General features: G+C 39.2%; 2 protein-coding genes and 1 long non-coding RNA gene across 10 annotated transcripts; 1 reads left to right on the forward strand and 2 right to left on the reverse strand.

Annotated features, from left to right (window-relative positions):
* Positions 1–1,597: 1,597 nt before the first annotated feature.
* LOC116694705 (magnetosome-associated protein MamJ) lies at positions 1,598–4,399 on the reverse strand. Of its 7 annotated transcripts, none has more exons than XM_032524556.1 (3): positions 4,147–4,399; positions 2,799–3,262; positions 1,598–2,720 (listed from the first exon to the last, which is right to left on the reverse strand). In XM_032524556.1, the coding sequence occupies exons 2-3, from the start codon at positions 3,253–3,255 to the stop codon at positions 2,134–2,136; spliced, it is 1,044 nt and encodes a 347-aa protein (XP_032380447.1). In that variant the 5' UTR covers positions 3,256–3,262; positions 4,147–4,399; the 3' UTR covers positions 1,598–2,133. The 7 variants fall into 7 exon arrangements, with proteins under 7 accessions (XP_032380447.1, XP_032380445.1, XP_032380448.1 ...); XM_032524554.1 differs by having other exon boundaries at positions 1,598–2,768; XM_032524557.1 differs by having other exon boundaries at positions 1,598–2,700; positions 2,797–3,262.
* LOC116694728 (uncharacterized) lies at positions 4,200–5,960 on the forward strand. Its single transcript, XR_004333253.1, has 2 exons — positions 4,200–4,353; positions 4,938–5,960. It is a non-coding gene; the product is annotated as an uncharacterized LOC116694728 (long non-coding RNA).
* Positions 5,961–6,139: 179 nt separating this feature from the next.
* Positions 6,140–8,077, reverse strand: si:ch211-127m7.2 (cell cycle regulator of non-homologous end joining). Of its 2 annotated transcripts, XM_032524581.1 has the most exons (4): positions 7,821–8,077; positions 7,620–7,722; positions 7,228–7,239; positions 6,140–7,179 (listed from the first exon to the last, which is right to left on the reverse strand). In XM_032524581.1, exons 1-4 carry the CDS (start codon positions 7,922–7,924, stop codon positions 6,892–6,894), a joined length of 507 nt encoding a protein of 168 aa, XP_032380472.1. In that variant the 5' UTR covers positions 7,925–8,077; the 3' UTR covers positions 6,140–6,891. The 2 variants fall into 2 exon arrangements, with proteins under 2 accessions (XP_032380472.1, XP_032380471.1); XM_032524580.1 differs by having other exon boundaries at positions 6,140–7,239.
* Positions 8,078–12,920: the final 4,843 nt, after the last annotated feature.

Below are 12,920 nucleotides of genomic sequence, written 5' to 3' on the forward strand. Positions count from 1 at the left end.
TTTTTTTTTTTTTTTTAGGATTATTTTATGGGAGGGGCTACTTCGAGGAGTAAACCTCTATATATGGGCGCCCGCTCTACCAACTGAGCTATCTACCCCTGAGTTTTTTTAAGGAAGCAAATACTAATAATTGATGTGAGAACATCTAGTCCAACAAAAATGGACATGGTCGCAACTATTTGAATGTAATTTGACCCAAGTTACTGTAAAGTCTGTTGTGTAGTGCACCATTACTCTATACATGCATATTTTTTTTAATCTAACAAGTTACTTAAGTAAAACATAAATTAATATATATATAACTATAATATATATATAATTAATATAATATATATATATATATATTTGTGTCTTTCTTCCTTGACATACTGTACAGTGTCACAGAAGCAAATACCAAGTTCTGTTTTCCTTTGTTTTTTGTGCTTTGGCCATAGTGTCCATAGTGAGGCAGGAAATTAAGGAGAGGGCAGACTCAAGTCCAGCACTTTTGTTTATTGAGCTGAAAGCCTCTGGTATGACAGGAATCACAAATAGTTCCAATCAGCTGTTTATCTATTCTCAGTGTGCATCCAAGAAGCAGCTCTACGAGTCTACTAACTGTATCCTCTACTAAAGGCTAGCTTAACTGAGATCACTGTCTGAAGAGTGCCTCTCCCTCTCCATGGAGACTCATCAGTGTCTTGCCAAAAACCAGGGACTTACCCGGTTGCCATGCCCTGAGGCGTAGGCTGTAAAGGTTAGGTGTGGCTGGACCAGACAAATGTTTATTGGGAGTGGGACTTAGTGTGATGAAACTGTAGAATACTTAAGTGCCGCACAATGATTATCTGATATAGATTTAATATTGTATATTCAAAGTTAAATTGATGTCATTGCAGTGTTGTCCATCTTCATTCTTAGTGTTCCTGTGGCAAAGTCAATTATTTTTTAAGTTTAATTTTTAGGCATCTCATACCAATCCACTGACTACATAGTCAAGATGTCGGGATTGCAATGCAGTGAGGGCAAGAGGAGTGCGGTGGAGAGGCATGTGAGGAGAAGAATTCTCATGGACTGAAACAGTCACACTGAGGACTTTTGACCCGGGCCCCCAAAAACCTCCTTCCTTTGGAAAGAATGTGGCTTCGCTGCTCCACTCTCGTCTTCTCTCCCACAAGACTGTGAGGAGGCACTGTCTCTCTTACATGATCTATGCTGTGTTGGCTGGAATTTGATTTTTATATGTACACTGTGTTCCAAACATGTGTTGGTGTGTTACAAAACATGCTCTAAAATTGGAAAAAGCTCCAATTGTTCCAATTCGTGCATTTAACAGATCCATGCTCTGCACTGGCAAGCTCAGTCTTATTCCACATTCAGAATGATGGGTCGAGCCTACAGCTACTGTAGATGTTGTGACCTCACAGCTTAAGAATGTTAAGTAACTTCAACATAATAGCTTGTAGTAAAAGAAAATCAGGGACAATCACCATAACACATATGATGTTTTTATTTTCACAAGCAAGCTGCTACCTAGGTTAAAAGTAAAAAAGAAATCCCATTATTGTAATGAAAATATATACAATAAAGAAAGCAATATTATAAAGTCTAAACATTGTTATGTTAAGGCATAAATGTTTATTGGACACTTGTATTCTGCTATAAAGCGGTATGCACATACTGTCTCCATCTTGGTTGCATTGCTATTGTCCCTTGCCTTTTGTTTTGCATTCACTTGAAGCACAAATCCTCCTCAAAAAGCTTTTGCTTTTCACGTTTTTCTTGATCAACATGCCTTTAACCTTTTTCTGTCAGGCGTTGTTATATATAGCAATGGCTTTATTTTTCAATCAAAAGAAATTCATTTAAATTCTTTCTTGGTGCACTTGCATAGAGAAAGCAATACAATTCTATTGTCCAGCAATACACTAAAGTACACTGAAAATAACCCCTGTGGTGTTAACGCCCCACCAAAACACCTTTTGGCACATTTGGTTCATTTAGAAAGAGAAATACCTTTTTGCCTTTATAAGGTCACTAAAGTAAGTTGTAAAAACATTGCATCTGTGTTTCTTTCAGAAGTCATGTAACTGTTAAAGAGGGTTTCACAGACAAATATCCATTCACTTATTTAATGAATCCTTTTCCATGGTTTCACATCAGCTCAGTGGAAGTGCTCATGGAATCAGCGATCTCGACATCAGTGGGAATGAGGTCATCGGCCAGGTCATTTCCTTTCAGCTCTAAGTTCTTCAGCAGTCCACAAACACTTTCCTCGTTGATGTCGCTCACAAGCTGCTCCAAATTCCCTGCAGCCTCCACCCCCATCAGCTTTTCCAGAGGTTCCGATGTGTCCTCACTCTCTTTAACCTCGGCACTCTCTTGGCATTCTTTGGTCACCGGGATGTCTGAGGGCTCGTCTGCATGAACTGGGGCGGTGATGGAAACCGGAATGTCAATAGGTTGGGGAGTTATGTCAGGGACACCCAGGTCGATTAATGGGGGTGAAGAAATCACTGGTTCAGGGAGAGACTCTTGGCTAAGCAGGTCTGTCTTCCCCTTCAGAACCTCAGCTGGGGCTTGTACTGACTCTAAGATGGGTTCAGGGTCTGTCTCAACTTCTGTCTCTGGTTCGGGAACTGACTCTGCTTCAGGCACTGGTTCGGGAACTAGCACTGGTTTGGGAACTGACTCTGGTTCGGTAACTAGCTCTGGTTCAGGCACTGGCTCTGGTTCGGGAACTGGTTCGGTAACTAGCTCTGGTTCAGGCACTGGCTCTGGTTCGGGAACTGGTTCGGTAACTAGCTCTGGTTTGGGAACTGGCTCTGGTTCTGGAACTGACTCTGGTTCAGGAAGTAGCTCTGGTTTGGGCACTGGCTCTGGTTCGGGCACTGGCTCTGGTTTGGGAACTGACTCTGAAGCAAGCTGAGCTTTAGCAACAGGTTTTGGATCGGATTCTGGAGGTGATGGTCGGCTGACCAGAGGCTCAGGTTGGACTGGAGCTGGGGTTTCCTTTGCCACAGGCTCTGGTTCAGTCAATGGGTCCGAGGCAGCAGGAGCCTCTGTCACTTGACACTCTGAGAAACATTCTTCAGTGGGTAAACATGCCATTAGTGTTACTGGCTCCCCCATCACCACATCTAGATTCTCTGCCTGAATGGCCTCCTGAGTCAATGTCAGCCCGGAGTCTTCTGCTGGTTGTGCAGGCTCCTGTTCAGTGTCAGCAGTTTCAGAACTGTTGGCTGGGGCTCCTCGCCTGTTTAGTTGGTTTCCCATGATGCACCTGAAGAAATTGGACAAATGAGAGTAAAATTACACTTTGAATAATGAAATGTCAAATTCAAGTATTTAAGTGATTACAAAAAGTAATGTCAAGTTTTTTCTTTAGCTCAACGTTACATAACATTGTTGTTTCAGGCATTCCGTTACAAGTGGGTTTGTCTTCTCCCAGATTCATGAATAAGCAATTGATAAAGGTTACAAAAACAACAAAAATTTAAATTAGAAACTTGTTATACTTGTCAAGATGCACTAATCTGGTTGAGCAGAAAATACCCCAGTGTGTGTCCTAAGGTACATTGTGTTCTCTCGTGCCCAGCATGTGCTGTACGGTGTTGAGATGTGTGCGTGTCTATATGGTAAATGTTTCTGGAGTGCCCGAAGGAAATTCTATCCATTTGTTATCTCTTTTCTTGCCTGCTTTGCACTGCATGTCACCCCTCAGGTCTTAACTCCATTAGAAACCAAATCTGGACAAGTTTAGACGTGCACTGAAAACGTTTTGCCAATTAATATCGCGTCCTTATTAATATAACAGCCCCCACGTCAGGAAAACCATATTTGTGATTTGCCTTTGTTTGTATTTTCTAATTGTTGTGTAAAACCACACCTTGATCCAGTTGTGCTGCCTATTAGAAGAAACGTGGATTCGCATCGTTTAAACTGTTTAAAAATGAATGTCATGACAAATATTTCAACTGTAATTATTATTGACACAAACAATATCCGTATGCGGATTGTCATTAATTGTTGGCCAAAGCAAAACGAACAAAGAAACCCCTTACAGACGACCCCGCCTCCCTGTCGTGCTGAACAGACTTATAAAATCTATCCAAAATGGAGAAGTAAAATCAGCTATAACAGTTAAAACGGGAAGTAAGTACTTACCGTTTGAACTTTTTTTGCGTTTCAGTAAGAGTAATTAACGTAGCAGAGGATGTCGCACTCCCAACTTGGAGAAGACGCACGTCAAACTGTCTGTCGAAGCGCGCACCAGTGGAGAAGACTCCTGCAAATGCGCGTTCCCGGTCTAGGCGCGTGCCGTACACCAACCCCAGGCGACTACACTTTCCGAGCCAGATTGATTTAACAAACGTAAGTAAACATCTCCAAATAAAACTACTCGTTTTACTCAATCAAACGCTATACCCAGCTATTAATCACTGTTAATTCTTGACAAACCAGCCACGCTTAAATAATCATCACTGACTCATGTGTCATAATGTTTACCACTAGTTTCAAAATGATCACCACTAATCCATGTTTCAAAATGTTTACCACTAGTTTCAAAATGATCAACACTAAACAATGTTTCAAAATAATTACTAGCTTTTTGAACTGATGCATGTAGCTATTTTACTAAAAGCTAGTGATTTCAGTGTGGACTACAGTCCAATCTGATCATGATGAGGAAGCTGATCAGCTGACCTACAGTTGGGTTAAATATTAAATATGTGACATATAATTGCTGTAGCACAAGTTTGTTATGCTGAGAAGTAGAGAACCGTCGCAGATTCTTAAAGATCACTCAGACGATCCTGAATTAAGTTCATGCAGACATGCTGAATTTGTATATCTTTTTTCTGTAAATGGCCTACTAACAAGCACTCTTATAATTGTTTTCCCAAATGATTAAGTGTTTGTATTAATTTCTGTCAACATGAATATTAAATTCCCAGGTCAGGGGACATAAGGCCTAAGACATCCTCAGTTATGGCTGTTCTCTCTGCGAGGAGATCCACAGAGCTCTTTCTTTGGATTTCGGTGTTTCTCCTGCTCATCTTCATTCAGATGTTAACCTCTCTGGTCTTCTTTGCTGGTGTGTTTATCCTTTCCAGCGAAGCCCTCATCAGTCCCTTTCACTTTTGTCTAACACGTCAACACGGTGAACTGTCCTGCAACTACAGCAGACCTGTCAGTGGAGCTGAATCTGAGATAAAAATTAACATCCTTGCACCGGCGGTTATCCTGGGTTTGTACATTCCTGTGGTGCTTGTGGCCTTTGCCCTGATGGCCATGCTGCTAACAGCTTACACCAGAGACACAGCAACGCTCAGCTTTAGCATGACCTGCCAGGCTGCATCAATCCTACTGATGCTGGCTGGCGTTATAGTTTTCCTGATACTCTATCAGTCTTATCTGAGCTGGGAACACATGACCATTTGGTTCTATGCCTGTGTGGCTGTGCCATTTGAGCTGTTTATCCTAACTGTGCTGACTGCCCATGCCAGGGAAGAGGCCCATTGGGAGTAGACGGGTAAAAGTGCTTGATGAAGGTATTATCAAAACACTGTTGTTGTATTTTTACAATTCTAATTACATTATGTTAAATGTCCTTTATGTTTTCACTACGTAGTGGCCAAACCTTTGCTTTCAGGCATTCGCTGCTGAAAACCAAGAGTGTTATGACAGATTTTCTGACAAACCTGTTTTCTTGGTTTTTTCTTTTTGTTAAATAGACTGGAGCATACTATAATGCATATTGTAGTGCTGTAACAGTGTTTTTGAATTCTACACAAACTGGTTTGTGTAAGTGTTGACCAGGTCAAGTGTAAATAAAAAATGTGGCCTGCTTTCTGTGATATGTGCACCTAGTGGATAGGTGCTCAAGAGAATAAATCTATGTCAAAAAGTAGTGAACTAAAAGAGTCTGTGCTGACAGTTGCTGGAGTCCACAAAGAAGTTTGGGCTTATTCAAGAAAAAAACAACTCAATACCCATGTGCATACAAACAATTGCTAATTCAAATACGGTATTAAAGCAATAATAATAATTTATATTGTATTAATCCCCAGGGGGGAAATTACAATTTGTGGAAAAAACCACATCTAGTGAACGTACATTCCCATTCAAAATAAGTCTATACTCTATGATCCTGCAGTTCAATATCAATGTGCCTCTTTAATCTGTGGTGACATCAGCAGAATACCTGGATACAAAAAGGCAACAGGTGAATACTATACTAAAGTATGGTGTGTATGAAATAGAAACTCGGTTTCAAGTGTTCAGTGCTTTTGCTCATGCAAGCACTAGTCTTCTGCTTGAAGCATATCTCTCTAACTACTACAACTCTGGGTGGTTACCTTTAACATTACCACAGCTGCTGTCAGTTTCACATTAATTATCAAAGAATAACATCAGTTTTTGGCTTTCTGGTTTAAGCTTCTAGTAAAGTGTTACTTTTTCACAAATCTAGTTTCAACTTTACAAAATACCACGTTATCTGTGTTAAAGGAATTTCCATTAATTCAAGTGTGTACATACAAACAGTGCAACAATATGGTGGGATGTAAAGGATATACTGTAGCAACTCCATTAACACACTGCAGGATGCTTAATTATGTTTTCTCACAGAACATTGGGTTTTAGATGCTACCATCAGAAGTATACACCTCATGTCGATGCAAAAACTTTGGTAACTTAAAGGTGTCAGTATTTCTATCCGCTGTCTGTGGAGCTGTGCCAAATGTTACATCCATGTCAGTGACATCAACTAAAGGATCAGTTCTCCAATTTGTAGCGTTAAATAGGAGTTGTCTGGTGGATTTGTAATGTGGATCGCATTCCCCTCCATGATAATATTTTTTTGTGTATTGCACACACAACACTTAAGCTTAGTGCACATTTCAGTGGTCAGGTGAAAAAGATTTCTCGCACAAGCCGCATAGCATCATCTTCCTCTGCCGGCATCTGTGAGTGCTCCTCTTTTTCCTCAGCCTCCAGTCCAACATTCACGAGACCAGCACGATCCTGTACCAAGGCTGACCTCTGACCCCCAGGTCCCTGATGCTGAGGGCTCTTAGTGTACGGCACTGTTTCCACCTCTGGAATGTCTGAGTCTGTTTCTGAAACGTACGTCTTCTCCGGGGCATCATTGCAGTCTGAGGACTCCTCCTCTAAAGTCACCAGCTTTACTATCGCCTTGGAAGTGGCAGTGTTCTCCCTTATTTTCACAGGGGTATCTTCTGCCTTGTCTTCAACCTGTGTGGGGAGGTCAATCACTCATGTATTATTACACAGTGCTATAGAGAATACCTAGCATTTTACATCCACTACTCAAATGGTGAGATATGATTTAAAAGTTTTTTTTTTTAAGTGTATGCATGTAAGTTTATCTGAGGCACAGACTGGGGCCACATACAGGTATAGGCTACTACTAAGTGGACAACATATGTTTTGCATATAAGCTACTTGAAAAAGCAATAACCTGTACCATGATCCAAATATAACTTTGGATCATATTACATTTATTTTAAATTTTTGATTGTTTTACATAATCTGAACATCGTGAATAACATTTGGATGTTTTCATTTTGATAGGCTTTTAATTAAAACGTTGAAGAAGAGAGAAACAGCGCCACCTTTTGGTCAGTCAGGAGATCAACGTCCGGGCAGGCAGCGTCGGAAAGATATGAAACAGCTGCCTCTACCAGCTCTTTCTCGTTCATACAGTAGAAAGCAGCACTGCAAACACAGCCACGCATATTTGTTAGTCAAAATTGTTTAAGGAGCTTTAACTGAAGCACAAAACCGAGGCTTTGTCTTGGTATTTTATTTACTACCGTGTAGTTTTCTGTCTTCTCCTGCTCTTCAGCGGCTCCTTTTTCACGTCGTCTTCCTTCTTCGCCATCCATGGCGGCAGCACCCGGCGGGGCCTTTCTGACATGTTGGCGTTATATTTTAAAACTTAACGTCATTTGTACATCTGTTCAAAGCAGCTATTATCAGAGTCGGTTGGTATGGAGAATTGCATTATCCGTATTATCCACCATTTAGTGAAGAGGAATTGTTAAAACCACGTGACGTGACTACAATGGCTGATTGAGTCTTTAGCTTTAGCGCCACTTAGCGGACGAGGTGCTAAATGCGCCACAAAACACCGTGCTACCTTCAAAATATGATTCCCACAAAAGCATTGTTTTTAATAAAACAATTCCTATTTGTTTACATTTACCTGGGTAGGCTACTGTGTCGCACTAGTTCCAAAGTCCTTCCATTAGGAGAATTTTTTCTTTGACCTCATTTATCTGTCTTGTTAAGCACTGTAACATCTGTTTTAAAACGTGCTATAGGCTATGCCTAAATACATGTAGGCCTATTGTAATTATTATTAAAGCTCTTCAGTTGTTGTTTTTAATTTTTAATTTAATTTTGACGTTGTTATACCTGTTTGTCATCTAATCTATAACAATGCATCCTATTTAACTTATTGGTATATGTTTAGGATGTTTCTAAAGCACTCACATAAAATTAGCCTAGTTATGTAAAAAAAACATATCCTTAAATGTAAAGTAGTAAAATGTGTATGAAATGCTAATAGGCTACTTAAACAATTGAATGTGAACAATTAGGCAAAGACTGTCTTATAATAAGACATTTTATTAAAGTAAGTTTGGTTCATATGGGTCCTCTGGTGTGAATCAGAAAATTTAGCCTTCCACTATTATTGAATCAAAGGTTGTTCAACTAGGATTTCCAAATCTCTCTCTCTCTCTCTCTCTCTCTCTCTCTCTCTCTCTCTCTCTCTCTCTCTTCTTCCTCCCTCCCCCCATACACTTCCATCTCCTGGAAATGTACCAGCAAACACATAAACACACACACACACACACACACACACACACCACACATACACAAACACACACTGTACAGGTTATCATTGTTGGAAATTCATCAGGGATGCCGTACTCTGACCCCGGCCTTTCTGTTCTTTATCCACATTTGCGGTAGCCATGTGGTTAAATATGTTGGTACTTATTGCTGTTCCTCACATATTTTACTTGGCATCTTTGTGCCAGCAACATAAAACAACACTTGCTTTAAAGTGAAATCTATTTCATCATCAGCACCACTTTTCTATCTCCCAATAATAATAATAATTGTATAATTGTTTGATGGATTTTTTTTTTGTAAATGCATTGCATGTATGGGTACGTGTCTACATACTTAAGCACGATGGCTTCTAACCCCGTCTGCCTTATTCTTACTGGCCGAAAGCAGCATAATCCATGCTAGTCTAGTTTTTCTCACTTTTCCCTCTTTTCATCTCTCGCTCTGTCCTTTTGTTGCCTTTTTTCAATCTCTGGTGTTGCAAACAACCTTGTATCAGACTCTCCCTTTCTGACACTTTGTTTCAAAGCTGCCTACACCCACACAGCCTTTTAATTATGTCTCTAAATCCCCTCCAAAGTGCTTAGGCCTTGATTGCAAATACCGGCTTTGTATATTTGACTAAATTAAAAAAGTGGGGGAGATGGGAGGGGAAAAAAACCTCAAGGCAAAGAGAATGTTAACAGCCAGATGCAGGCACAATGTCATTTCCCCTAAAGCTCTCAAGTTCAGCGCATTTTAGGAATGACAATTAATCAGAGGGCTGAACTGGTATCAAATGAAAAAGAAATCCTCAAAATCTCCCGCCATATTATTGTCATTTACAACAGATGTCAATAGAGGCATTTTTTTGAAAATAACCGTATTACTGACCTACATTTTGAAATTCATATAGCATTTTCATTTTATATAACACCGCTGGAAACTGGAAAAGTCCAACAAGCTCAAATTGAGAATTATATGACCAGAGTGAGTTGGTCTCCAGTGAAACACCCACCCTATGAGGGTCATAAACAGTTATCTTGCAATGCAACCCATCTCTTAAGAGAAATATATATTTCTTTAGCTTATTATCATAAGCTCATTACCGTTTATGTTAAAATAATTGAATTAATTATAAAAACGTATTTAAACGTTAACATTCAAATTTAACGTTAAAATATATGAAGAACCTAAAGTAGCATTGAACTCATCCTCCTCCAGGCCTCCTGCCACATCCACAGATCAAGCCGTGCTAAGAAGATTTCTGTTTGCTGATGGAGTAAAGCTTGTCACTGCTTTACTTGACTTGCTGCTGAATTTGTGGATTGAACATGGCCAAAATGTTTGCTGAACTTACTGACACGAGAGCATAAGCACTGCAGTTTTGTTTGGCATTTATCTGATGTTGATGTCAGGATTGTTATAAGATGAATATTGTAATAAGCCTCATTTTTTTATATTTCAGAACACATTGACCCATAATTACATTTTACTCACAGTTTGAAGAGGGCATAATGTGGATTTTTGTTTATTGAGAAGCTACTGTGTAGAAAACACAAGTTGCATTGGTCATGAACAACTTGATCAGCAAAGCTCAGTCTGTCATTTGTCTTTTTTTTGTTTTTCATGGCCACCTCTTGAGCTTAATTGATGAGAACCAGACTTGTAGTTCATAACTAATGGCCGTCTGGCCCAGAAACATGGCATAAGAGAGCAAGATTTAGGAAAAGCAGAATAAAAAAAATTGAATGAAGATATACAAATGGTCAGAAATGGATGTCATCTGTTGGCAGATACATAATATATTGTCTCATTATGTTAACCAGGACAATATTATAAGGACACACAAACAACTTCAAAATGTCTGACTTTACACACACACAGCCTGATACCTGAGGAAAAGAGGAAGTCATTATTACGGCTGTGTTTGCTGCAAAACACGTGGGAGCCCTCCCAGTTTAAAATCATGTTCAAAGACACAAAGACCAATCTTTCAGCACTCATTCAGTGTGTTTATGTCATGGACTGTATATTAACAGTCTATGGTTTATGTGCATTGTTGATGTGCAAACTGCAGATGTGTTTGATTAGAATGTACATAATAGTGCCTTTTGGGCCTGTGTGTGTGTTTTCCTGTGATGCTTCTGATGAATTGGTCCTAGAAGATATCAGGAAGATATCACACACAACAAACCATAGAGATTTATACTAATACAGAAGAGATGCAGCGCTTCATGGGAGCGGGGGCTGAGCATGAACAGAATAGAAGAAGAGATATAAATTAACCAAAAACACAGGATTGAGGTGAAATTTAAACAGGGAGCAAATATTTAAATGAAATGAACCAAGCTTTTTTTTTTTTTTTTTTTTTTTACAATTGATTTTGCATTGTTTTGATGGCTTAGGATAGTTTTTTTTTTCTGACATTTGTCTAATGAGGTCATTTCTCTGTCTTTCTCCATATAATCTGTTGTCATACGTGCCAGAGATAAGAATGGAGTTTAACATCCACTCTTCCTGCTCCATGATATCGTATAAGTCTAAATCTGCTCTGGAATGGGATATTTTTGTCAACGCTTATTGACTGGGGCTCCTGGGACAGTCTGGCGTTAAAACTTAAGCTGACTAAGAAACATCCATGAGGATTATTACATTTCAAGTCTAACTTCTGTGTATATAATGTTTTTGACGAACTGTCTTTGGTACCTTAAAGAAAAAGTCATGCTGTTGGTACATCTCAGTAAAGGCTTTTTTTGCTCCACTAGATTACTACCTGTTTTTACTTCCTCAACTAAGTGTAGGATTTAACACAGTGGGATGTGCATCAGGGTGATTAGTTATGACATAATCTACAGTTGTGACATCAAATGCCCATAGCAAAGGCAATACAATCTGCTGCAAAAAAACACAGACAAATCAATGTGATGATAACTGAGAAGTCACTGGGACGCAGTAATCTGTCCCACCCTATTAAAGTTGGGACTTGTAGGTCACAGGCTTGTGGTAACCTAATGACTTTTCCTTGGAAGCTGATAAAAGTGCTTTTCTTCTAAATTCACCAATCTCTTGTTTTTCCTGCATTGAGCAGATCGAGCAACAGTGGCATGGATTCAAAGCACGACCAGATAGTGTATTACTAGGGAAGTGTGCTTGTGAATAGTTGAAGAGCACCTGGGACCTCCTGACCCTTTTGTTACACGTTGCTGTTGAACTGCCTGAAATGTCCTGCTGTGTAATCCCTGACTTTAAAGATTACCCTTTTCCTAAAAAGACCATTGTTTTTTTTTTCCAGAAATGTTCAATTATTTTCAATGCATGACCTTGTCCTTTTACAATAAGAAAAAAGAAAGAAAGAATGGAAAGATTCTGCCAAATTAAATGCTAACAGATGCTAATTTCATCCTTTAGGACACGCTAATAAGAGCAACTACTTGCCTGCTTAAGACTCCAATCAAAATGCTAATTATAATCATGAACAATTTGGGATTCATTAACCTCCGTTCCAGTTTTTTGGCTCTGAGCTCTTTTGGTGGTTGCCAAAAAAGGTTGTGACATTACAAAAACTGTCTGATTATCCTTACGTTACAGTTGACTTACACGTACAGAACTGGTAATACACAAGTCTGCTGCTTAAGAAATAAATGTTAGTGCTTTTGATGATTATAAGAGAATTTGTGGGCATTGAGGTAATGTCCCACTCTACAGTGGTTTACAGTTTTAATTTAGTACAACCTTGCCCCTTACTATTGTTACAAGGGCAAAAAACACACTATAATTGTGGTTACACATACTGTATGCGTGCATGTGTTTAATGTGTCAAAAACAAAAAATATGAATATTTGATGTAATTTGAATGAAATATTTTCTAGTGGCTGTTTAATGCAGAAATGATGATGTGAACGTTGCCTAAAACATTCTAATTGCACGGCCCATTTTAAACTGTTTCAAAGCTTTTGATTGAGATGAGATGGAATGTTTTTCCGAAGGTAATTATGATAGTTTCCTTTAAAGATTCAGTTGCAATTCACTAAGGACAAGATGTATTTTAATAACATGGCAACTTGCTTTCATTC

This window comes from Etheostoma spectabile, chromosome 8, assembly GCF_008692095.1.
Source record: "Etheostoma spectabile isolate EspeVRDwgs_2016 chromosome 8, UIUC_Espe_1.0, whole genome shotgun sequence".
Lineage (NCBI taxonomy): Eukaryota > Metazoa > Chordata > Actinopteri > Perciformes > Percidae > Etheostoma > Etheostoma spectabile.

Excerpts from the sequence above, each read along its gene's own strand:
- LOC116694705 (XM_032524553.1), bottom strand. The coding sequence starts at position 3,255 with ATGGGAAACCAACTAAACAGGCGAGGAGCCCCAGCCAACAGTTCTGAA.
- si:ch211-127m7.2 (XM_032524580.1), bottom strand. The coding sequence starts at position 7,924 with ATGTCAGAAAGGCCCCGCCGGGTGCTGCCGCCATGGATGGCGAAGAAG. Across the intron at positions 7,723-7,820 it reads AGAAGACAGAAAACTACACG|TGCTGCTTTCTACTGTATGA; the intron begins GTAGTAAATAAA and ends CTGTGTTTGCAG. Across the intron at positions 7,240-7,619 it reads ATCTCCTGACTGACCAAAAG|GTTGAAGACAAGGCAGAAGA; the intron begins GTGGCGCTGTTT and ends CTCCCCACACAG.